Here is a 25,571-nt window from a genome sequence, read left to right on the forward strand (position 1 = left end):
AGGCATATGTCTAGTATACAGGTATAAATTTGCCACTTGCACATGACGAAATATGGTATACAGTCACCTGTCGACATGAAATAGGTTGACATGCTATTTCCCAGGGTTTTTGTGTAGCCGACATGTGCCGACAGGCGGTAGGAGGCATGGAGGGAGAATAGAATACTGTGCCGAGCGCAGCGCTACACTTTCATTGTGTACATGTTGACATTCTGGTCAAAAAAGTGAAAAACTTGTGTTAAAATGTTGACTGCCGACCTAGCCACATCAACCTATTTTATGTGTCAACCTTAGCCATGTCGACTTTCTGTGGTCAACCCAATGCACATCGACCTAATAACTGTCAACCCAATAACCCATACCCAGATATATCCAGTATTGCATGTCGACTTCTAATACTGTCAAACTAATAACTGTGGACATAAAGTGCAGGTACTGGGGATTTCTCGGTAGATTATTGGTCACCCCGCTTCTGGCATAGCTGCGCCCTGCAATGCACCTAGAAGAAGTGTTGTCAGGAATTGCAGGGCTGAGAGGCGGCTGTCGGGGAAGGAGGCAGATTATCCTGTCAGGCAGATCCTCCCACCGACTGGAGGAAGTTTATTCTGCGCTGACATCACCACAGGGCTGATAGAAAACAGGCGAAGCTTGTGTGCAGCTGGGTAGTGAGGACAGGACAGGCCAGTCAGCCCAGGATGAAGGAGCATTGCTCAGCCTACAGTACAGTGTGTTTGAGCTGTGGTGGTCCTGAGGCCACCATGCAGAGCCTGAAGCCTGACTACATGTCAATGTGCTTGTTTGCAGAGGACTCCTATCAGAAACTAGCCATGGACACGCTGGAGGAGCTGGACTGGTGCTTGGATCAGCTGGAAACCATCCAGACCTACAGGTCCGTCAGCGAGATGGCATCCAACAAGGTGAGGGGTCCGCTGGGGACCAGCATGTCTTCTCCTGTCTGTCCGCCGCTGCTATTTCTTTACAACTTTTCCAGCAGATGTCTATGCTCCCAACAATATATCAGCGAGGTTCCTGAGCACGTGGGGATCAGGGGAGAGTGGAACGTTCCAAAACCTTAAATATCCAGGTGCATATCCCCGAGATTATCTCTACATGCCAGTCATAGGGGGGGCATCTGTGCCTATACCAAGTGTAGGTGACCTGTGGCTCTCCAGATGCTGTGGAACTACAAGTTGCAGCAAGGCATGCCGGGATTTGTCATTCTACAGCAGTTGGCATATTTGTTTAGGAATTGTGGATTTCACGATGATGTCAGGTTTCACTGGGACTTGTGGTTCTACAAGAAGTGTAGGACGCACGGCCCTGGTATATATGTTTTGTGATAAGTCTATTGGCACCACATATGGTTCTGGCTGCAAGATGTTCTGGTTTTATTCAAGATGTTTGCAGAGAAGATGAACATTTATTTCTCTTGTACTATGCAGACCATAGATATTGGGTTCCTTGGTTGCTTCGAGCTGTTGAGTCCATTTTACGCATATATAAATCGGTAATATATGTAGAAATGTAACAGTCTTGCGTTGGTCACCCACCGCATAGGTAGAATGTTTGCATTTGATTGCAGCAAAAATGAAAAAAAAAAAAAAAAAGTTTATGTCAGTCTTATCCTGAGTGCTATATAATGTATGGACGGGCGGTTGGAAGCCTTTGGCTATCTAAATACTTGCTGAGTCCTGACGTGTGATCCCCTGACAGCTGCGGAGTTTCTGTATACTGTATGTCGCTTAAACCTGGCTTAGTCTGTGGGGCAAATACTGGGTCGCCCCAGCTGTTACTGAAGATCTGTAAGGTCACTTTGTACATCAGGACCATTGCTGACTTGGCTTATGTGTTGTGTCTGTGGACAAAGACTCCCTGCCCCCGTTTTATTAAGTGAAATTCAGACAGAGGGTACAATGCAGCCGTATGTGACACAGGGGGGGTGTATATAAGTATATGGATATATTTGGGGTTGGGTTGAAAATTTGTTGTTGTTAAAATGAAATCTGCAAAGTGTTTGCATGCTGCACGCAGAAACAGCTGCGAGTGCATTTACCATGCATGCAAAAAGTAAATACCCCCCCCCCCCCCGTAGCATCACAACACGTTTCACCAGATTTACACCCTGTAAATGACCGCTGAATGAGGCCCCTTGTGTGCAGGCTATTTGGTACCTGTTGCCTGCGTTAGGCAATACCTTCTATTGCACAATGAAGGGTGAGTGTGGGGCTGTGCGTCAGTCACATAATCATTCCATATGTGAATATGAATTATTGCAGCTGGTTGCGGGCACGCTCACCTGCTCTGACTCCCGATTATTCACGTATTAGACATTTCCGCACACCGCACGGCCTGCCACATACGTCTTTTGCTGGGGATTACCCAGCCAATCCCACAGATCATCAGGAGATCAAACTACTGGAGTCGTGGAGCCACGCTCAGGCTTACACAATAAGGGAGATTGCTACTCACTCAGAGTTTTCATAAGCCGCATGGTTTATGGATCCCGGCAATGTCAAAGTAAATCTCTTGCAAAAAAAAAAGCAGAAAAGGAAAACAAACCGGCATCGTGTATCAGTGCGGCTGCTGTGTATCAAATGGCAAACAGATTTCTGGTTTCTCCCCCAGATAAAGTCATCTTCAGATGGCATTAACCGCTTTCTACCTATGGAGGCATGCCTCTTCTGCAGCCCTTGACTCAGGCAACGGGCGCTGAACAAATACATAGCTGTAAAATTGTACACACTTGACTCCAATGTTTACATAGTTCCAAGTCATCGCAAACCGGATTCTTTTTTGTTTATGCAGCGGGGAAAGTGAATCCCGCACTATGTGGACTGATTAGAATTGCAAAAGGTCAATTTGATTGCAATTCCCAACTGCTGGGAAATGCAAAGATTATCATAACTGATGCCCAACTGGGTGAGAGATCTCCTTGTTGGTATCGGGATGATAGATCTACAATGTATTGGTCAACCGTGAATAGTTTGACACCATGTGAACGACGCACTTCAACAGGTACAAACACTATAGGGGCAACATGCATTTCTTCGACAAGTACAAAAAGGTTAAACAATGGTCGACAAGTGTTTTTTGGGGTTGTCCACGTTTTCCCCACAATTGCTCCAACCACACGGACATCTAGTGGGAATAGTGGTCTGTGACCAGCGAAGCGAGACACTTTGCTGGAGACGTAACGGGCATACAAGTGGGTACTGAAGGTGGTCTTCTTATATGAAATACTGTATAAGCACTTATTTTCGCGCGGCTTTAATTTTCGCGATTTTCGCGAGCCTTCCGTAATCGCGAAAATTAAAGCCGCGCGAAATATTTCCCTCCCTAAAGGGCGCATTTATCATTCTTTAGCGATCCCGGCGTGATGACAACCCTTGCAACGCCGGGAGGCCCGGAGCACGTTACCAGTACGGCTGAGCGACAGTGGCAGGCAGCAGCTGGGGAAGTAATGCGCCCCCTCATAGGGTTCCGGAGACGGGGAACAACAGCATGCACATACACACATTTGTCTTTCCGCTCTTACCGGCCGGGTGCACCGCGGCAGCCGCACAGGGCTTTCGGGTTAACATGGCGGCTGGGCAGGGAGAGGCCAACGGGGAGCAGTGACCTGATCTCCGGATTCGGGCTGCTGATCCCCCACCGTCTCCGCTACCTCTACTCCCCGGCGTCTCCGTCCAGAGAGGCAGCGCCCCGGCATCCCCGAGACCGTCACTTCTTCACACAGCAACACACTCGGCCCCGCCGCCTCTCCCAGTCAGGCAGCAGCAGGGCTCCCAAGGGGTCGGTGTCGGGGGGAGCAGCCTGGGACACAGGCCCCATTTATCATTCTGGGGGCGCAGGGACAGGGCTCCGATAGGAGCCCGTCCCTGCGAAGCCCTAACCCGGAAGCCGGGGAGTCAGCGCATGCGCGGTTATGCGCTGACCCCTCTGACCGCACTGCCCCGCTCGGCAGTGCTATGTGTAGCCATAGGCTACAATGGGCTATCGCCATATCAGAATGGCGTAAGCCCAGGGGTGCGATGCCGGGCTGCCCGATGCTGATACATCGGGCAGCTTCGCATCCCCCATAGAAACCTATGGGGGATGCGACCGGTAATTATTCGCGAAATTTTCCACTCGCGAAAATGCAGATTCCTTCATTATCGCGAAAATTACTACCCGCGAAATTAAGTGCTTATACAGTATACAAAATGCGGTGACCATGTGGTTTCGACCTAATGACTGTCGAAGATGACATTGTTGATGCATTGATTCACACCCCTTCTTGATAGACAAAGACCTTTGAGAGAGAGATACCGGTCAAAGGCTCACACGCTACCTGATACAATATAAGAGTCTGTAATTGCCACCGCCATACTACCAGGAAGCGGAATCATCATATTATTCACGTTTAGATACTTGTTTTTAAAACAGGAAGTTTTGTGAAAGAATAAGAGGAAGAGATTGGAAGCCGGTGCAGTGAATCAGACAGGACCCCCCTTCTCCTATAAGGCATTAAACTGTGACCCATCTTGCTGACCTTTCGCCACCAAGTTCCTGGCCCCACATTACCCCTCTGCCAAACTGCGTCATAGCCAGCGGGACAAGGGGAAAGACACAGCTGGTAAAAGTGTGACTGCGGCTTCCTGTCTCCTTCCTGCTCTAGGTAAAAAGTCCACAGTTGCAACAACACAAAGGCTGCGGGGGATTCGCCAAATTGATTCAAGACTTTCCATGGATTGCATGTCAAATCTTTCTATGTGGAAAGAAAACACCCAGTGGGTATTTATTGTCCAGGAATCCAGTCTCGTGTCTGCTGTATTGAAACACACAATATCCCAGTCCCCCCGCCAGGTCCACCCCCAGTCTGGAACTTAGATGTAGCCTTAAGGTGCGGAATTTTTTTTTTTGTTTTGCATCAAAATTTCGGAGAGTATAAATATAGTCTTATCTATTCGGTAGGGAGGTCACTGAGGCATGAGGCACTGGGTGGCTTATGCCTCAGCAATTTAGATTACGCCAGATATTTGTTAATTGCATTGGGCACACTCGCACCCATATCTCCAAAGAGGCACCCCTATGCTTTTTTCACAAAACAATGAAGTTGTCAGTTCCCAGAACACGGTGTTGTCAGCTCGCGCGGACAGGAATGATCTGTTGCAGGACGAGGCGCGGATTGTGCGCATTACTGTCACTTCAGAGTGTCTGATAAATGCCCAGGCCAAGCGACACCTCCACCGCGTTACTCAATGCCCTTATTGTCCCCAACACTCGCCTAAGAGTGTGAACCTAGAACTTGGCGTGAGACATGACAGCTTGGCAGCGCCCATGCCAGTTTTATTTCCATAGCGCCACACAGGAGGCTTGGGAATGTGGCCGACCGGATACGTATACAGTACATGATATATAGATTGTTTGGGTAATTGTTCCGTTTCCACGACGGATTTTACGCCTGCTAATTACTGGAGGAATTCGGGAAATGTGTTTACCGCGATCGGTCAGTAGAATGTTTACAAGTTCATGTTCTACATAAATAAATAGAGCGCGTTACGCGACACGCCAGTAACACTACACTGGTAACGCACGGAGTGCCAGCAGCTCGCACAATGCTCCCAGTGTGACATGGGGGAATGTCCGGAGCCAGATTCCCAACAGCTACATTATAGAGAGAGAGGGTCTGTAGAGATACGGTCATTCCATCGACATAGCTTAGAACGACACATGAAATAGGTCGACATGGCTAAGGTGGACAGGGTTGGAAGGTTGACAATAGCATTAGGCCGACAGTGTCTAGGTCAACAGTCAAAAGGTCGATATGAGGTTTTTCAAATTTTTTTTAGCCGACATGTGCCGACAGGCGGTATTTCATGCCCGACCATCCACTAGTGTGTGTAGGGAGAATAGAATAGTGTGCCCAAAGCATGGCGAGCTCAGCGAGTACACTTTAACGGTGTCCATGTCAACTATGTCAACATTCGGGATAAAAAAGTGAAAAATTCATGTCGACATTTTGAGTGTCGACGTTTCTACCATGTCGACCTAATGCTTGTACCTTAGCCATGTCGACCTATGTACAATCGCCCACCCTAAGTTGTCACTATGCAGGTCGAAAGTCATATTGGTCGACAGCCAGGTCAACACACGAAGAAGGTTGACGTTGGTCAAAAGCTTGAAACATGCAAAAAGATAAAAGGTCGACATGAATTTTTCACTTTGTAGTGTCTGTCGACATAGGCCAACATAGACACCATATAAGTGTACCGCGCCCCCTCGCTGCGCCCGCCATGCTGTGGGCGCGGCTCCTCGCTGGGCTTAGCGCACTATTTTATCCTCCCTTTATACTCAATAAAGTATAAACAAGTCGGTTTAAAAAAAAAAATCATGGAAAATCTCGTTGACTTTTTACTTGTGTTGACCTTTTGAACATGTCGACAGTGTAGATCTAATGACCGCCTACCTCGTATTCTACATATACTAATGAGTATACCAGTGTCTGCCTTCTGTTTTATCACCTGATAATAATAATAATAATCTGGTAGTAATATAAAGACTGTGACTATGGTGTGTGATGGCTTTGTCGCAGCGCGCAGCACAATGATTGTCTGGAGCGGTAGCCTGGAAGGAAGCTGTATTCATACGGAGGACAAAATACCAGTAAATGACTTCCTCTGTAAACATTCAAAACATCAGAAGAAAAGAGCTAATTAGAGGATTAGCCAATAGCGTGGCTGCTGTGCGGGGTTATACTGCGGTTCAGTAATATACAAGTTACTTTAGTCATTGTGCTGTACACCAAGTGGTCTGGCGCAGATCAGAAGTGTGTCCTTATCCCGACTCCCTGGCCTACAGGAATCCGTCCTCCCACTATCCTAATGTATTCCGTGATAGGTGTATTTGTCTCCTCTCCTGCAAGATGTGGGGATGCTCCTGATTTTACAGGCAGTCTCCCGCTCTCATGGAAGGAGTGGCCGAAACTCCCACATCTGCCTGCTTCATAGTGAGGATGAGATTGTATTTAGGATTCTGGTTCCGTATAAAGTGGTGGGAGTATATGATGTGAACTTGCATTGTTTAGCCCTGCACCCTCCCCATGGACACACAAATAGCGGCTTTTTGCTTCAATGGGGGTGGGACTTAGCAACGAGGAAGCCCCTCCCTCTCAATATATAATGCCGTTCAGGAACTTTGTAGACATACTGTAGATGTTACACCAGGGCCAGATTAATGGCCACATGGAGCTCTGGTTGAAAATAAACATAGGCCTATAATGAGAAAGGGGAGGGCTTGTGACCACTGGTGTGTGGGCGTGGCCCGTTCTAAGTGGGTGTGGTCATAGACAAATGGTCACGTACACCCCATAACTTCTAGCCCCAATGGCCCCATATTATTATAAGAATTGGACCATTTTGTAAAGAAATTAGCAGTTTTGATACAAACCTTATGGCTGACCTGTGTGGCGAGTTGGGGTTGATATATTATGTTGAGCCATGGACCTGTAGTCCCATCTGCCCCATTGTTAACGTGGCCTGGAGTGCGACATAAGCCGTGTAATACAATTGCATTCCTAAAACAATAGTCAAACGTAAAAGAAAATAATAATTGTATCAAGTTTTGTTTTGGCATTTGAACTATTGTGTAAAATAAAGCCGCCCGCTCCACAGAGGCCGACCGTAGCCGGAGAACATCGATCATCTGATAAAACGTTCAGAGACAATTAAACAAAACGTGACACCGGTACCCAGTGCCAATGGGTGATTGCCCTCTGGTTACACTGTACGTGCATCCCTGCAACAAAAGGAAGCTGTATCTGACAATAGGACGGGCCACTCCTGTCATCAACATGGCCAAACCCTCAGATGACTTGTCTCCTACATGGTTAAAAATGCCATTTAGGGGATTCATCTAAAGGTCCTGTCAGCCTCTTCTGTCGCTGCTTTGGGCACGGGGCCAGATGCCTATGTGCCTCTCCGCACAGCTTACCGCCATTGTTTGTTTTGTCAGATTGCCAGCAGAGACCTTGTACCCACTTGTACGTGTTGTTTCCGCCCGCTTCTGCCAAGTTGTTTAGTTTGTGTCTCGGCCTCTTCTATAGGATCGGCCATTTAGATAATGACGTTTTTCAGAAATTCCAGCTCATTAAACCCTTCACCAACTTCCTGCCGGCAGATCGTACTCCTCTCTATCTGCAGGTTCTTTCATGAAATCCACCTTATCCTCCAGAAACCTTACTAGGGAATGCGGGCCCCCATCAGCTGTGGGCCCCGTAGCGGCTGCACCTATGGCAGTTACACCCATGTCCACTGCTGTAGGCTTGGACCAGGTGTAGCTTTCCAGACCCTGTAGAACTAACCGGCTCAGATTGCCCTGGCTTGGTCTTTTGAGTTCTTTTGCGGGCAACATCGGGTTCCCCATATTTTAAACATTACCTGTGGTTACCGTGACATTTCAATGCCCTGCCACTGATGGTTCCTGGCAATTCAGAATCTGTCGACATATGCTAGGTCGACATTGACAAACGGTCCATACAAGAAAAAGGTCAACGTGGCAATGCTCAACAAATGAAAGGGCGACATGCGTTTTTCACAATTTTTTCTTTTGTTAGAGTTTTTCATGCTTTTTACAATCCATGTGGAATCGGATCATTTTAGCCCCTCCCCCAATTTGCGGAACAGCGAATTATGTTGTTTGACTGCCATGGGGGAGGGGCTTGATGACGCTTGCCCATCCCGCCCCCCTGACATGCTGCTGCTGTCGGGTCTCCTCTATGGGCTTCTCCCAGAGAGGAGAAAAATAAAGTCGGCAAGTATGTAGGTACATGCTTCACTAACTGGGGGTACTTGTTGACAAGAGTTGACACTGACACCCAAAAATGTGAAAAACACGTCAACCTTTGCATGTGCATACCTTTTTCCCGTCCACGTTTTGCTTGTGTTGATCTTTTGTCAATGTCATCGTTGCCTGTCGACCTTGACACTGGTGAAATATTGATCCGCACCCTTTTATACAAAATACATTACGTCACTTGCATTGGTTATTTCTGCAGAACTTTATCAAACGTCAGATATTATAACATAACCCTTTGGGGGCCAGCGTTGCTGTGAGCGACGTGCAAAATATCTGCTAAAAATTGCCCGCATCGCTCACGGTTCTTTTTTTTTTGCGCAATGTTTAACAAAACGTCAATCAATCGACTTCAGTTCATTTGCCGGCAACAACGACTTTGACCCTGGATATTTTGCACGTCTCCCAGCAACATTGGCACTCGAAGGGTTAATATATAGGAGAATGTGCCCATTATATAACGCGGGGTATAGATTCCCAGAGTTCTCACACACTTCTGCACGAAGGCCCTGAAATGCCAGGAAAGCGAAGTCGGCGGCAGGAGATTGAAATGTCAGTGTAACCACAGCTTCGCTATTGGGATGGGCATTTACTCAGCAGTAGCTTCTGACTTCCTGCGCCGGGATAGTTGTGAAGGCTTCTCACCAGCCACAGAGATCTTTCTCTGTCCTCTGCGAGGGCTTTGCAAAACTATTAACGTCATCAGCAACCCACATGGACCATAAAATGAAAATAATCTGCAAACCGCTTCCTGCAAGTAATGCCTGTGATTATGGAGTATGTGGACTGAGGGCTGGGTCTGGCCCGAGCTTTATGTAACCGTACCAGATCAAACGCGCAGACACATATGTTTCCTTTCTGACACGACCGGTGCAGGTTGTAACTGAGCCACAAACTATGTGGAGATTCTCTCCCAACTGACTTCCACTAATAATGCGCCAGGCGGCTGCAGCAGCTCAGGCTGGGCCTCTAGGCTAGCGCCGAGCGATACGGTATAAAGCGTGGCTCTATAGGAAAACACGCACACATAAACATGCTGCAAATTCTATAGGGTTTAACATAAAAAAGAAATAAGTCCCAGTACTGTATAATACTTTTATATACAAAATTATTCCGTTACTTTTATGTAAAAAGTCCATTTTCATATTAAGCCTGTTCCCAGGATTAAGGTGGTTCCTCAGTAGCTTTACGTGTAAGAATTCCTAATGGTAACAAACACGGAAATAATGAACATGAGTTTTTCACATTTTTTTGCTGTCGATGTCAACAACATGGTCCCCAATTAGTGACCTTTTACCTTAAGTCCAGTTGAATGCATAGTATGAAAAAGACTCAAAAAGTTTAAAAAAGTCGTAAAAAAAACTGTCAACCTTTTTCTTGTGTCCACCTGTTAACCTGCTTGTGTCAACCTTTTGTCTATGTCAACCTATCATCCGGCTGAGCTAGACACACTCACACATACACACACGCACTATATTTATCTATATTCATAGACTGTCCAGGAGACGCCATAGAGGAGACACTGCCGGACACTATTTTTTATTTGGGGGGGTGGGGCTAAATGATGCGGATGTGCATCATTTAGCCCCACCCCCTCTCACAGATCTGCAGATCCCCATCCTATACTAGGAAGCTGGAGATTTGTTTTTCTTCCATGGGTGCGGGGTACTTTTTAAAAAAAAACTGGAGTCTCCCGTAACTTGCAGGAACATATCACACACACACACACACACACACATTGTAGCCTACTGCATATGTTGACAGAAGCTTCCCAGCCTATCATCCTTTCCTGTCCCCAAATGAGGTCACCTAGTTATGCGGTCAGTATTTTAGCAAAGATACTTTGTTAAAGAGACGCTACTCGTAGATGGTCCGCAAAGGTTTTATTATTTTTTTTTAAATGTACAAAAGTTTCCCTTTCTTTTTTTTTCAGTTTTAAAGGTTGCATTTAGGTTACATAAAAATACAGCTACATAATGGGGGAAACCCCTATCTAGGCCACGCTGACACGTTTTCTGTCAGTGACTATGAGTGAATGATAAGCGTGAGTCACTGCTGGGAAAATGACCTTTACAGTAGATATACAACCTAAAACTGAGCAGGCGGGGGGCGGGGGGGGGCAGACACCTCCCTGATCCAGGACGCCTGTCGGGAAATTAAGCATCTTTCCCGTGTATGGACTGATATTTCCCTGCTTCCCTCCATGTGCCGCTTCTGTCAGACTCCGTTAGCCAAGAGTTTGTTAAATGAATCTTCACACAACATTGCCCAGTGATGTGTGGAGAAAGCACAAAGCCCCTGGGGCATCTGCAGCAAATGGCAGCGTGATTCCCGAAAACAGCGACACGGACTCTGCGTTTATGTTCTTTTATCACCCTTGCCACCGCCACATGTGTGTTACATGGGGATGCGGTCATTTGGTCTACTGCATTATGGTAGAAAGTCATTAGGTCGAATCCATTAGGTCGACATGCTAAAAGGTCGACATGACTCTAGGTCGACATGGGAAAAGGTCGACATGATTCTAGTTCGAAAGGTCATTAGTTCGACAGGTCATTAGTTCGACAAGGTCATTAGTTCGACATTGTCTATGTCGACATTCACAAGGTCGACATGGAGTTTTTCACTGTTTTTTGAGCCAACATGTGCCGACAGGCGGTATTTCATGCCCTACCATCCACTAGGGCGTGGTGGGAGAATAAAATAGTGTGCCGAGCGTAGCGAGGCACCGTGCCCGACGCATAGCGAGCGATGCGAGGGGATGCAGTGCACTTTAAACTGTGTCCATGTCGACTGTGTTGACATTCAGGTAAAAAAACAGTGAAAAACCCCATGTCGACCTTGTGAATGTCGACATAGACAATGTCGAACTAATGACCTTGTCGAACTAATGACCTGTCGAACTAATGACCTTTCGACCTAGAATCATGTCGACCTTTTCCCATGTCGACCTAGAATCATGTCGACCTTTTAGCATGTCGACCTAATGGATTCGACCTAATGACTTTCTACCATAATGCAATAGACCAAATGATCCCAACCCGTTACATGCATGTAGTCTGTGGCTGGTGCAAGATCCTAAGAGACAGTGAAATGTACCAGACACCCCAGACGATATTGCAAATGATCAGCAGGATAATGACCATTGCTAACAACATACTGTATACTGCAGTGGTGGCCAAACCGGTCCTCAAGATCTACCAACAATCCACATTTCCAGATCACCTAGCTGGTACACAGGTGCAGTCATTACTAACTGTCACATTCCCCAGACCACCTAGCTGGTGCACAGGTGCAGTCATTGCTAACTGTCACATTCCCCAGATCACCTAGCTGGTGCACAGGTGCAGTCATTACTAACTGTCACATTCCCCAGACCACCTAGCTGGTGCACAGGTGCAGTCATTAATAACTGTCACATTCCCCAGACCACCTAGCTGGTGCACAGGTGCAGTCATTGCTAACTGTCACATTTCCCAGACCACCTAGCTGGTGCACAGGTGCAGTCATTACAAAGTGTCACATTACCAGACCACCTAGGCTGTGGAACTTCTTAGGTGCTGCTGTGGAACCTCTAAGGTGCTACCTCCATACTGTCATGTGAGGGTCTGGAAAGTAGGTTGTGGTGGCAGTGTGGGGCTGTGGGGGGGCATTAGGTTGAACATCTGCCTAGGTTGCAGAGAAGCCTTACCCGGCTCTGGTTTCCAGCATAACCCACCCAAAACATTGGTTAGTACCGCATGCTGACACTTGTAGTTCTACAGCAGTTTCACAGATTCTCTCCCACCAATTCCTGCAGCTGAGCAGCGCAGCACTAGAAGAGTGACCTTCGGGCAAACTACAAGAATCTAATCTAAAAAACTGGGTCATCTCCTTGTGCCATGAATCCTGGCCACCGCTTTGCCAGCACGGATACAATAGAACCTACAGAACACACGCCAAAGAGCCTGGATGGCGCTGAAAGCGTTAAATCGAGCCGGGAATGCCGTGAACTCCCACGGCGAGAACTCTTGCAGGAACACCATCTTTAATGAATGATTCAATCTAAACAGGAGCGGTACAGTAGGACCACGTGATGCAGTTGCCATGACAACAGAATATTCCTTAAATTGGCCGTATTTGAAGCTGCTCCTGGCTTTCGCTGGGATTTGCACACTGCATCTCTAGGTTTCCCATGAATAGAGCAGATGGGGAGGGGGATGGGGGGTATATTGGGGTGATGTCATCCTCAACCAGATGAAAGTGAATTATTTAAAAACACAGGGATAAAACAAAAAAAAAACAATAAGGTCACATAGCTACAAAAAAAATTTTTTGTTCACATCCTTGATCTGTAAAGGTCATTAATAAAACCACATCCCATAATAGACTTTTAAGAATTTATTTTATTTTAAAAAGACATTTAAACTCGATAAAATTGTAAGGTTTTGGGGGAACCCCCAAATGTTAAATTATTCATGTCGTTCTATTAATGGCTGCATTCATTTATCACTTGCGACGAAGAAGAATTCATGCAACACATTATCTGGAATTTGCATCGATCCCCCCCCATCGTCTCTCCCCTCTCGTTTCAGTCCTGTAATCGTCTTTTAAAAAGGCATTTCCCAAGCACATAAATGACTGGCTATGAGCTTGTGACAGCTGGTAATTAAAGATTTACTGGCGCCTCACAAAGGGTTAACACCCCCTCCCTCTCTCTCCCTGCTTCCCCCCACCGATGAGATGTGATGCTCTATTCAATTATGCAGGGACTTCCACCATCTTAATCTCCCCCGGCGTTCGGAGAGATGCTGCTCGGAGACTGGCAGACCCCCACCCCACCGAATAATTATTACTTCACTGCATTGCTCAGCTGAGCACGACTAATGTGAAGTAGAAGCCCAGCTAGGACGCGATCTGCTGCTGGGCATTGAGAGCTGGCACCGTCGCTCCGCATTCTTTGTGGTGTTCCTGCCCCACAGTTCCCAACCATGGAATTCAGGGGCGCTCTCCTGCTTGGGCAGCAGCATTTCGGGAACCGGGGTCTGAGCCCCATCGGCTGATTGTTGTTCTGTGATTTGCAAGCCTGGGATCCACCGATCGCTCTGGAATTCCTCTGCATGAGATCGGAATTATCTGCAAGGGATCTGGTAGTAATCTTGGCGACGATTCCAAAATGCCTGAAGCAAATTACTTGCTGTCTGTATCTTGGGGCTACATCAAGGTGGGTTTATGGCTGGGGGACCCCCAATAGCTTGGGGATTTTTTGCTAACTTACTTAGATATTTCTATCTATTGTGATTGTTTGGCTGATGCAGTATATATGGCTTGTGCCGGTGTAATACATAGGATTGGGAATCTGTAGGATGGAGCTTGCATTTTGTGCATACAAGAAGCAGGATTTATTAAGGTGTATTTTTAGAAGCATTAACGGACATTTTTTGCCTCGTCGCCCATTTCTGATTTATGATACATGATCTAATGCACTCTCAGTGACTGGCGTTAGGGCCAGCATGGCGCTTGCAGGTAACGATGCATTGATGTGACATTATGTAATTGTGCACTGTGGAAATCCGATTAAGACAGCAATCCTAGCTCCGTGCAGATCCAGGGTCATGTGATTCTCCTCTATATACCGTTAGCAGGAGGCAAAAAATAAACCCTCGTCGCCTTTTAGAATTCATTTTTTAGGAAATGTGTTTCCCCAGGGACTGGAAATGGGGGTGAGAGGTTTTTTTGCAGCATAAATAGGTCACACGTCCGCAATGTACCATACACCGTGGCTCCGAAAAACTCTCCACCCTTTATTAATAAATGCCCCTGTTTTGTTATACCGACATTATGATATCATGGACACAATTTTAAAATGCCACGTTTTTTTTTTTTTGCTTTTAACAGTTCAAGAGGATGTTGAACCGGGAGCTGACCCACCTCTCCGAAATGAGCCGTTCCGGCAACCAGGTGTCCGAGTACATCTCCAGCACATTCCTGGGTAAGATTTGCTGCGTACCCATAATGCTTTGCTGCGTTGACACAGCTCTTGTTAAATGACCATTATTAAGTCGCTGCGAGCAGGTGAGGCGGTTATTCCAGAGGAATTCCACAGGAACTCCCCCAGAAGGTGGATTAGTGAAAGATCTTGCGCAGTAGACAAATAAGGGGGAGGGTCCGCGGCCTGATTGGCAGTAGGGAAGGTTGTGTGTGCTGTCATTTAATCACATTAGGCTCTTGCAGTAGTTCTATATAATTATTTCATCATTAGGAACAGATTTTCCTGTACACAGCTGGGAGACCGCGCGATGATACGTTTGCAGTATACGAAGGACCTTAAATAATCTCTTATACTGAGCACCAATCAATACGTCCTAAACACAGTTCTACGTGTGCTTTCATCTTTTAGGTCCCATTCATTTGCCAATATCCTCCGTAGCACTCTAATCATTGAGATTTAGTCCTAGCGGAGTATTCTCCAGTCCCGGAATTCTCCCTTTGCAGCTTGCGTTGCATTTTTATGGAGCTCGTTAAATGCCGGTGAGGGTGGGAGGGAATGAGCCATCCAATGACAGGCATACGTGGGGAATCCTTTGTTTTGAGCATAATAAGAGACCATGTTGATATAGCAGGTGATTTCAGGCATCCGATGGATTCCGTCTATAAAGCACCGATATTTTCCATAGATTTGCAGAACATTTCAGGCTCAGCGGTTATGTAGCGCTCCCTCGTCCTTGGTGAGGGATGTCACGTGCACTCAAGGAGATTCCACGCGGAGGCCTCCGATCGATTCTCCCAGCCTAAGCTTCGGCCCACAGGGAAATACCTATTATTGTCGGACGGATGGTGAAGTGAATAATAGTGTCCGTTAGTGCAGCTCTCCAGACATCAGCGCGGAGCTGCTCGATTATTTGCCATTGTGCAGGAGACTTAATTAAAGGGAGAATAAAGAAGCGTGTGGCCCAGTAACGATGGCCAGGAGAAGGCACGTTAGCCTAATCTCGCAGGGGTCTGTGTGGAAAATCTGGGGCCTAAGTGCCCTATAAGCAGGCTTGGCCACACTACAGTATGGCCCTCTAGCTGCGTGAAACTACAAGTCCCATCATGCCTTGCCTCAGTTTTGCTATTAGAGAATGCTAAATCTATGGCAAGGCATGCTGGGATGTGTAGTTTCACAACAGTTGGAGGGCCACAGTTTGATCTGCCCTACAGCATTCCGAGGCCCAGCTCACTCTTATTACGTGACGCGTCCGAGTCATGGGTCACGGGGACGTTGGGTTCCCCAGACTTTCCCCAAAGAAACCTTCACTTCAAACGCATGCTATTTATAATGGTTATTGATCAGTAGGATTGTTAATTATGTTATTGATTATTTGTTATTAGAATTTAAGCACCATTACAGATAAATAGACGAAGAGCGAGAAAAAAACAAAACATTTTTGTAAAACTTTTTACATTTGTATTTTCGCAGATAAGCAAAATGACGTGGAGATCCCATCCCCCACACAGAAAGACCGAGAGAAGAAGAAGAGGCACCAGTTAATGACGCAGATCAGTGGGGTGAAGAAGTTAATGCACAGTTCCAGCCTGAACAACACAAGCATGTCCCGATTCGGGGTCAAGACTGAAAGTGAAGATCTGCTGTCCAAGGTGAATATAGATTCCACGCGGCGTCTTACCGCCCTGGCAAACCCCTAACACGAATAGCGAAAGCTAACCATCACCTTGCCTAGTAGCGCCATTATTGGGTCATTATCAGACCGTTTTATGCACAGCACAATCGCTTGTAGCGGCTGATCCAAAACACTCCTGATCACACAACGGATTTCTATGAATATGGAAAAGCTTTTTATTCCCCCACTTCACGTGTTCTATATTAGACGCAGGTAATTTCCTGCCACCTCTTTATAACAAGTGGCAAGCTCCGTGTGTGTAATTCGTGTATTCTAAAAGGCCTCTAACCTGCCCTACACAAAGCCAACTTGGATTGGTGGTTCATGGATAGCGGCGAGGAGGGTTACGCATGTTCGGGGCTTAAAAGTGGATCCGGTACAGATGGACATTTCCCATTAACTCGTATATGTTGCTAATCGGTTGTTGTTCATTTCTCAGGAACTGGAAGACCTCAATAAGTGGGGACTGAATATCTTCAAGGTCGCAGCCTTTTCTTGTAACCGGCCCCTGACTTGTATGATGTACGCTATATTCCAGGTCAGTACCACACCCCCTCCCCGCCACCCCATCTGGTGTTACATAAACAATGGCGTGTTGTTCTGATGTCTCTCTACGTTGTGCTACACAGGAGAGAGATCTGCTGAAGACATTCAAGATTTCGGCCGATACCCTGGTCACCTACACAATGACCTTGGAGGACCACTACCACTCCGATGTCGCCTATCATAACAGCCTCCACGCGGCTGACGTCACCCAATCTACGCATGTCCTACTGTCTACTCCGGCGCTGGATGTGAGTAATGGCAACACTACACCTGTTTGGTAGAATTATGGCGGTATCAGCAGATCATAGTTTTATGGCGGGTAGGGACCCGCAACCACAGCAATGAGGCTGTGGGGGCGGCAATGGCCCTTTTGCAGGCCGAAAATTCAGCTTCTAATTTAATAAGGACCCGCTGCCACCGCTGAGGCCTCTTCCATGTGTAGGCGGTGCGCCCACTTTAAGAAAACATTTTCCCTCATTTTTAGAACTGAACTTTTCATTTGCAATTAGTGTTTATATCATGTTATTGTTTTTTTCTTAATTTTATCTTTACTTATTGCAGGCTGTCTTCACCGACCTAGAAATCCTCGCTGCAATCTTCGCAGCCGCCATTCACGATGTAGATCACCCTGGAGTCTCCAATCAGTTCCTCATTAATACAAGTACGTTCCCCTCTTACGACTATACACAATATCCGAGCGGTTCGCAAGTTCTCCTATGTACAAACTTAGGAGTGTATTTAACCCGGAATTCCAACTGTCTGATCATCCTGACAGTATAAATCCCGTCCGTTTTTCATCGGATCCAACACTAACTCGACAGTCAGAATTCAATGTTCCAACTGTCGGAAAGTCTGTGGATCGGTGAAAACGGTGCCGTTGTAACAAAAAATGGCTGCGGATTCGACAATCCACATCCATTTCTGACAACTCAGACTTGAATCCATAGGGAGGCGTGTCTGTAGCAGAGTAGTCCCGTACAGGACGGCGAGTCCCGGCCGTGACTGAATACTGAACTGCCAATATTTCCACTGTCGGAAATATCGTCAGAGATTGAATACCCCCCCCCCCCCCCCCCTATAGTGTTCATTGTAGCACCCTGCATCTTTCAAAACCTGAGCAGTTGCTCTTCCCTGCCTGAGGTATCACACTGCTGTGATGCTTCTCTAGCACGGTGTGGTCTATATTTCAGCACTGATGTGCAGACCACACCTGTGCTAGAAGCACCACAGCAAAGAGCAACACCCCATTCAGGGAAGAGTAACTGCACGGGTTGTGAAAGGGTTCTAGAATGAACACTGCAGACTAGTTTTCTGTAATCTACAGTATTTGGCCAGACTCGCACCCCGCCTCAATCCCCCAATTCCTGGTGGCGTTACTGAAAACCTGTATTAGTGATACATTTGCATAGGTTGCTATTCCCAATAGAGAGTCAGCTGAAAGACGCCCCTAATACACAGGTTTTGCTTCGATAACGGAACTTGCACAGAGGTGACTGACTCCCAATTCCCCCTGCAGATTCCGAGCTTGCACTGATGTACAACGACGAGTCCGTACTGGAGAACCACCATCTCGCTGTCGGGTTCAAACTGTTACAAGAAGAACACTGCGACATATTTCAGAATCTCACCAAGAAGCAGCGGCAGTCACTCAGGAAAATGGTTATAGACATGGTAAGAATTCTGTCCGTTACCGTCATTGATAGAGGAGGGGGGGGGGGGGGGGGGGGGCGACCGATCCTCGGAATGTACCTTAACCTCCGTCATGTCTTCCACAGGTGCTAGCTACAGACATGTCCAAACACATGAGCCTGCTGGCTGACCTGAAAACCATGGTAGAAACCAAGAAAGTGACCAGCTCTGGGGTTCTCCTCCTGGACAACTACACTGACCGCATACAGGTAATTATACACACAATAGGTCCTGGGGAGGTAGCCAGGTCCGTCCCGACGGTTAATGCCGCCGGCACCAGCCAGCTCAGGACCTGTAGGGAGACATTCCCCTCTAGAACCAGAAATTATCCCCGGATTTAATAAATCACACCAGCAGGATTATCAGACAATCGTCCATTCAAGCCGGGCGAGTCAGTGACTGGCGTGTTAAGTGTCCTTCCCAAACGCTCTGGTTCCAGGATACTGTAACGATAGATGGAACAGAGGGCCGATACAAATAGCTAGAAGGGTGACGTCAGGACATTCCAATAACCACCTCATTTCCTAAGTACAATACGGGAGAGTAAAGCAAAGGTCCTGTTGTTTTCAGAATGTTCCATGCACGGAGGGAAGCGTGGAACCTGGCGGCTGACCCTGTTTTCTTATTCCAGGTTCTCAGGAATATGGTGCATTGCGCAGATTTAAGCAATCCTACAAAATCTCTGGAATTGTACAGGCAGTGGACGGACAGGATCATGGAAGAGTTCTTCCAGCAGGGGGACAAGGAGCGAGAACGAGGGATGGAGATTAGCCCCATGTGTGACAAACACACAGCTTCAGTGGAAAAATCACAGGTATGTCCCCAACTATTACCTAGAACCCCAGTGTGGGCCGTTCCTGCGCTGAACTTGGCCTCCACCATCATAATCACATAGTGTACGGGCTGGGCTGGGCTGCTGGCCGGCGGTGGCGGCATGCGTGCAGACTTCAGCCAGCCATCGATGCACTTGCCTGGCATAAACGTATGGGGTAAGACCTCAGCCAGGTGCGTTACCTGACCAGGTCGTATCCCATGTGTCCGGCAGGCCGTGCTTATTTCCCCCATCTGTTATGGAGACGGGGGGGGGGGGCTGCCTCCCGGCGCGGCCGCCCTCTGGGAGTGATCGCTAACATCGCACCCGAAATTGCGCCACATAATGGTGTGTGAACGGCACTCTGGGACGCATATGCTAGATGGGATGTTTCCCATAGCAACCAATCAGATGATATTATCTTCTGCAAGGTGCTACAACATGTGGGGGGAGGGTACTTGCGGGTCATCTTCTGGCACTGGGGGGTGGGGCTTCATAATACTCGGGATCTTTTTCTATATTTAACGGGGTGGGGGGTGGAGGCCTATGGAAGAAGAGGGTTTGGGGGGGGAGGGGTGCAAAACAGCCCTTAGGTATATATTTATTTAAAAAATAAAATATCTAAATATATAAAAAATGTAATTTCTGATCACTTTGGGGGAAGTAACATAATCTATTATTCAATTAATAAATTGCCCAACATGATCATTTTGTACATGTTTTTAGTTAAAAATCAGATTTATTTTTATTTTATTTGGCATAAGACATCTCACATTCCCATTATCTGCATAGGGTACCCTGCAAACGGTCGATAATGCCTGATAAAACCCCATTCCCAACATCGTTAAAGCAATATATAAAAATATAAAAAACTATACTATATCCCGCGCCAAGCCGAAATAAATAAGTTACCAAACTTCAACTCGGAACATTTGTTTATTATTTTAGTTCAGAATCAGAATCAGAATCAGAATCAACTTTATTGGCCATGTGTGCTTGCGCACACTAGGAATTTTTTGTGGATTTTACAGTGCAGGATCAACCAGGGAGGGGAGGGGGGGGGGGACATTTACATACATTAAATTGAGACATTATATGCAGTAAACACATGCCCGCCGAGCTGCACAGCGCCTAGGCAGCCATCAGCGGCGCCACTGGTCGTTGCAGCAGCCGGTAGGTAGCAATATAAGCAGGGACAGTACAATACCACACAGGGAACATATACCCGCCGAGCTGCACAGCGCCTAGGCAGCCATCAGCGGCGCCACTGGTCGTTGCGGCAGCCGGTAGGTAACAATATAAGCAGGGACAGTACAACATCACACAGGGAACATATACCCGCCGAGCTGCACAACGCCTAGGCAGCCATCAGCGGCGCCACTGGTCGTTGCAGCAGCCAGGTAGGTAGCAATATAAGCAGGGACAGTACAATACCACACAGGGAACATATACCCGCCGAGCTGCACAGCGCCTAGGCAGCCATCAGCGGCGCCACTGGTCGTTGCGGCAGCCGGTAGGTAACAATATAAGCAGGGACAGTACAACATCACACAGGGACCATATGCCCGCCGAGCTGCACAACGCCTAGGCAGCCATCAGCGGCGCCACTGGTCGTTGCAGCAGCCAGGTAGGTAGCAGTATGAGCAGGGACAGTACAGTTATCACATAAGGAACAAATACCCGCCAAGCTGCACAGCGCCTAGGCAGCCATCAGCGGCGCCACTGGTCGTTGCAGCAGCCAGGTAGGTAGCAGTATGAGCAGGGACAGTACAGTTATCACATAGGGTAACATAGGCAGTACAGTTATCACATTGCAGTTAAGGCAGAGATAGCTTAGGCAGTACAGTTATCACACAGGGGACACAGGTTATATATGGTTGAGTGCACAGATCCTAGGCAGCCATTTGCGGCGCCATTTGCAGTGGTGGAGATGGTGGTGGGGGGAGGGGAGAGTCACTGAGGCCAGGGGAGAGTCAGCGAGGCCTGTGGCTGGAGCCTGACCATTTCCAATGAGTCCGGGGGCCTTTGTTGGGGGCTGCGGCTGAGCAGCAGGCCAGGGGGTGCCGCAAGCCAGGGGGTGAGACAGGGGGGCCAAGGCTGGGCCCGCAGTAGGCCAGAGAATGGGACAGGGAGCCAAGTCCAGGCCTGCAGGGAAGGGTGGCTACCGCTGGTGAGACTACCAGGGCAGGGGCCCACCTAGGTGAGGCAGCGGGCCAGGGGTGGGCCTGCAGGGAAAAGAGTGATCGGGGTCCTCCTCACCGACCTGACCTGCACCGGGCCCGCCAGGATACTCCCATCCATGTAGAGGGGGATCTGGGGATGATCTTCCTCCTCCAGTGGTCCCCCCCGGGCCGATGGCGATGCTGGAGTCTGCGGTGCCGGCCTCCACTGGCCGGGTGTCGATGCGTCCTCCTCGCGGTTACAGTGCGGCAGGGCCTCTCCTGAAGCCTCTCCTCCATCGAGCGCCGCACTCTTTCTCTCCACAGCGCCTCCCCAGCCGGCGAGCAGGCAGGTCCTGTGTCTGCAGGGCTGCTCCGACGTGAGCAGCCGATGCCCGTGCCGCCGTGGGGGGAGCTCCGTCGCGTCCGGTCCACAGCCGGTCCGCAGCTCTCCTCATCCCCGGCATTCGGGGAAATCCCCAGCGCACACCGTCGCCCTCCTTTCTCCGTCCTCCCCACGCCACTCACTCATCTCCGGGGCCGGGGATGGGAGCCCCCGACCTGGGATGGACGGAGCTCACGTTGGTGCACCACGTTGGTGCGACCATCCCCAGCCCCCACCGGATGTAGTTGTCTTTTGTTTCCCTGAGTTGCGGTATTCTTGAACAAAACTAATGGTCCTTTCCCTCCGTCTTCTCCAGGTCGGGTTCATAGACTACATTGTCCATCCTCTGTGGGAAACGTGGGCAGATTTGGTCCAGCCCGACGCTCAGGATATTCTAGATACTTTGGAGGACAATAGGAACTGGTACCAAAGCATGATACCTCAGAGTCCCTCTCCACTCTTTGACGAGCAGGACAGGGACTGCCCAGGAGTCTCGGAAAAGTTCCACTTTGAGTTGACCCTTGAAGAAGATTCCGAAGGCCATGACAAAGGCGGGGATTGTATCCGTTATTTCAGCAGTACAAAGACTCTTCACATTGTTGACCCAGGAATCGGGGACTCCCCAGAGGGTGACCCTGACGTACTGACGGACGATACGTCACCCCTGGACACATAGGTCCGGCCTGGAGGAGAACTTGGAACCGGGAGAACGTGTACAAGCTGTCGGTTGTGACAAGCATGTTACCTTGATCTTGGGCCTCGGTTAAGCCTTTGCCGAAAGCGCTTTCCTGCTGAACGTCAGTGGAGCTGGGGCGAAAGGATTCTGGAGTGAAGGGGATAGCTCAGGAAAATTACCGGATGATGTATGTTACGATTTGGCATTATCCGCGGTGGGCGGAAAAGCAAAACGCACATTGTTCTGAGAACGGCGTCAATGGTCACCGAACTGTTTCTAGAAGAAAAAAAATAAAATATGACACAAAACTGAGAGATTTTTCTACCACAAGATTTTGAAACCTTAAACCTAATAGACGTACCGATGACTAATTTCTAGTATCTATGTTCCAACCCTGTCCAGATGTTTGAGGACGTTTCGTGCCTTTTTTGTAAAACTTCCATTGTCTATGAAATGCCTATTACACAATATTTAATGTGCGCAGGACAGATAATGTGTATATCTGTATTCCTTCTGGAAAGAAGAATAAGTCTTCCTTATTTGTAGGCAATATACGTGACTTTACTGCAGTTACTAAGCATCGTACAGAGATGATTCCCATCTCTGGTCAACGTCATTATCTCCATCCACCTTCGGTCATTTCGCACTTTGCTTGTTACAAAGATCCGTGTTGAGGTTTCTTGTGTTCTATAGAATATATATATCCTGCACAATACAGTATAAAAGAGGTAGCAGTTTTTCGTTTCTTTTATAATTCATGTGCATTCACTACATTGGAGGATACGTACCAGAAGGCGCTGTGTATTGTGCTGTGTGTTCCAAGCGACGTTTTGCATGATCCCAGTTTTCTTTCTCCGACATCCATGGGCGACACCATCTTTTTATTGCACTGCCTTGAGTCCCGACACGTACTTTACTGTTTATAACAGTGTATTTATTATCTATTATGTAAATAATGTACTGTTTTGTAAGTTATTAATTTATATGAATTGACATTACCTGTCATTGGTGGTGTTGATTGTGTATTAAACTCTAGATAGGAGTTGAATTTTGTTTTTCCTTTGTAATTTTTTCCTTTATTAGAGAATCAGTCTGAACCGTACCCTAACACCTGTCCCGCCCCCGTCCCCTCCTCCCGACCACTAACCCCAACCCACAGGCATTATGCACTTATGGCTGGTGCCGGGGCAAGACCAATAGAAAAAAGGATATTGAGCTATAAAATGATTGCATTGATTCCTGGTATTGATTTGATTAATATATTTTATTCCCCCCTTTCCCTTACTTGTATTCTGCAAACTGTTGTCCTGATATTATAACAACTGAAACGTTACTATTTTGTTTTGATGTGCCGCTTTTTTTTTTAATTAAAAAAAAATTGTTCGCATCCTGAAAACCTATATCCGTCTTGGCTTGTACGGCGTTCGAAGTCTTGGTCTAGCAATTAGTGACTGCTCCGTACTGGGAGTGGGGCGCATGAGCAGTGGGGGTCTATATGTGTCGGCAATGCGTTGTCCCGGGTGTAGATTTCAGTCTGAGATAAAAAATCGCACAAAAAGGTATGTCGAAGTATTGTATAATATTGTGGTACAATGCATTCTTACCAGATTTTTTTTTTATATATTAAGTTGAATAAATGAGAAGCATGAAAATATAATGATTGCATTGTCATCTATTACTGGGCGCCATTGTGTGTGTGTGTGTGGTGGGGGGGGCTGCCTTGTCGCCTGCCAACACTTTGTAAACGGTCAGGTGATGACCTGAAACATGTGACCTTCTGGGTGGTCTGGAAAGGAGTCAAAGGGTGAAATGTTGCGCCCAGTTTACAAACCGGGCACATCAGATCAGCTAGTTTGATTGAAGCTTGGCATCTGATAACTATGCGCTCAAAATGGACGTTAAAACAGATATATGAACAAACCTAAAAACAGATTTAGTGTGTATTGGCGCTAAATTCACCTTCCTTTATCATTTTAGCTCATCTTCGGGGCATAAATATTAAATAATGAGAATTAACAATTCATGGTCTGGCAGGAGCTTGCTCAATGCGCTCTTAGGGAATTTACAGTGACCAAGAGGAAGTCTAGCAGCAAATTGGCTTAGATATTAGTGACAGAAATAGGGGTAGATGTATGAAGCAGTGATGGGAGGAGAAGTGAGCCAGAGGAGGTGTGGCCCATGGCAACAATCAGCTGCTCTGTATCATTTTATATCATGCAAATTATAGATGTTACTTCAGTGCTGATTGGTTGCCGGGGGCCGCTCCTCCTCTCGCTCACTTCTCCCTTATCTACCCGGCAGGCTCTATTGCTGAAGATTACTCAGATAGGAACCTTGTTAAACCTAAACCAGACCCGCTGGCTGGCTCATGCAATGTCAGCCCCCCGCCTGAGCAGGAACGCCCAGCTTTAATTTTCTTGGGGGCACCCATAAAATTCTGGGTGTTCTCCCTGATGCAGCCACCGCCGCCCCTCCCCGCACATGTGCAGGCACCCCATCATCAGAACAGGGTCGAATTCGGTGAGTAGGTCAAAACCTAAAAATTATCGACATACTCTAGGTCATGAAAAGGTCAATATGAGTTTTATTTTTATTTTTTTTACCGACTTGTTCATACTATACCATCCCAGTGGGCATGGAGGGGGGTATGTAATAGTGTGCAGAGGGCAGCAGGGGCATGCAAGGGGGCGAGGTACACTTATACATATATGTCGACAAAATAAAAAATAAATGAAACATCTTTTAATGTTTCGAGCATCTTCATGTCGACCTTTTGTTTGTATCAACCTGTCACCGTCAACTAAAGTATGTCGACCATTTAGGTGTCGAC

The 25,571-nt window shown here is 47.5% G+C and overlaps 1 protein-coding gene across 4 annotated transcripts in view; it reads left to right on the plus strand.

Moving 5' to 3' along the window:
* Nucleotides 1-24,398, plus strand: part of PDE4B (phosphodiesterase 4B) — a 338,958-nt gene extending 314,560 nt beyond the window's left edge. For 3 of the 4 annotated variants that reach the window (XM_083157704.1, XM_083157705.1, XM_083157703.1), the window contains 10 exons: nucleotides 805-917; nucleotides 14,710-14,803; nucleotides 16,274-16,452; nucleotides 16,915-17,013; nucleotides 17,105-17,269; nucleotides 17,583-17,682; nucleotides 18,538-18,692; nucleotides 18,797-18,919; nucleotides 19,342-19,524; nucleotides 22,382-24,398. In XM_083157704.1, the coding sequence (XP_083013830.1) occupies nucleotides 805-917; nucleotides 14,710-14,803; nucleotides 16,274-16,452; nucleotides 16,915-17,013; nucleotides 17,105-17,269; nucleotides 17,583-17,682; nucleotides 18,538-18,692; nucleotides 18,797-18,919; nucleotides 19,342-19,524; nucleotides 22,382-22,741 (1,571 nt within the window). In that variant the 3' untranslated portion in view covers nucleotides 22,742-24,398. Of the gene's footprint in view, nucleotides 1-804; nucleotides 918-13,586; nucleotides 14,036-14,709; nucleotides 14,804-16,273; nucleotides 16,453-16,914; nucleotides 17,014-17,104; nucleotides 17,270-17,582; nucleotides 17,683-18,537; nucleotides 18,693-18,796; nucleotides 18,920-19,341; nucleotides 19,525-22,381 lie in introns of those variants that run through there. The other variant, XM_083157706.1, reaches the window with a different exon arrangement.
* The last annotated feature ends 1,173 nt before the right edge of the window (nucleotides 24,399-25,571 follow it).

Source organism: Crinia signifera, chromosome 8 (assembly GCF_055691185.1).
Source record: "Crinia signifera chromosome 8, ASM5569118v1, whole genome shotgun sequence".
Classification (NCBI taxonomy): domain Eukaryota; kingdom Metazoa; phylum Chordata; class Amphibia; order Anura; family Myobatrachidae; genus Crinia; species Crinia signifera.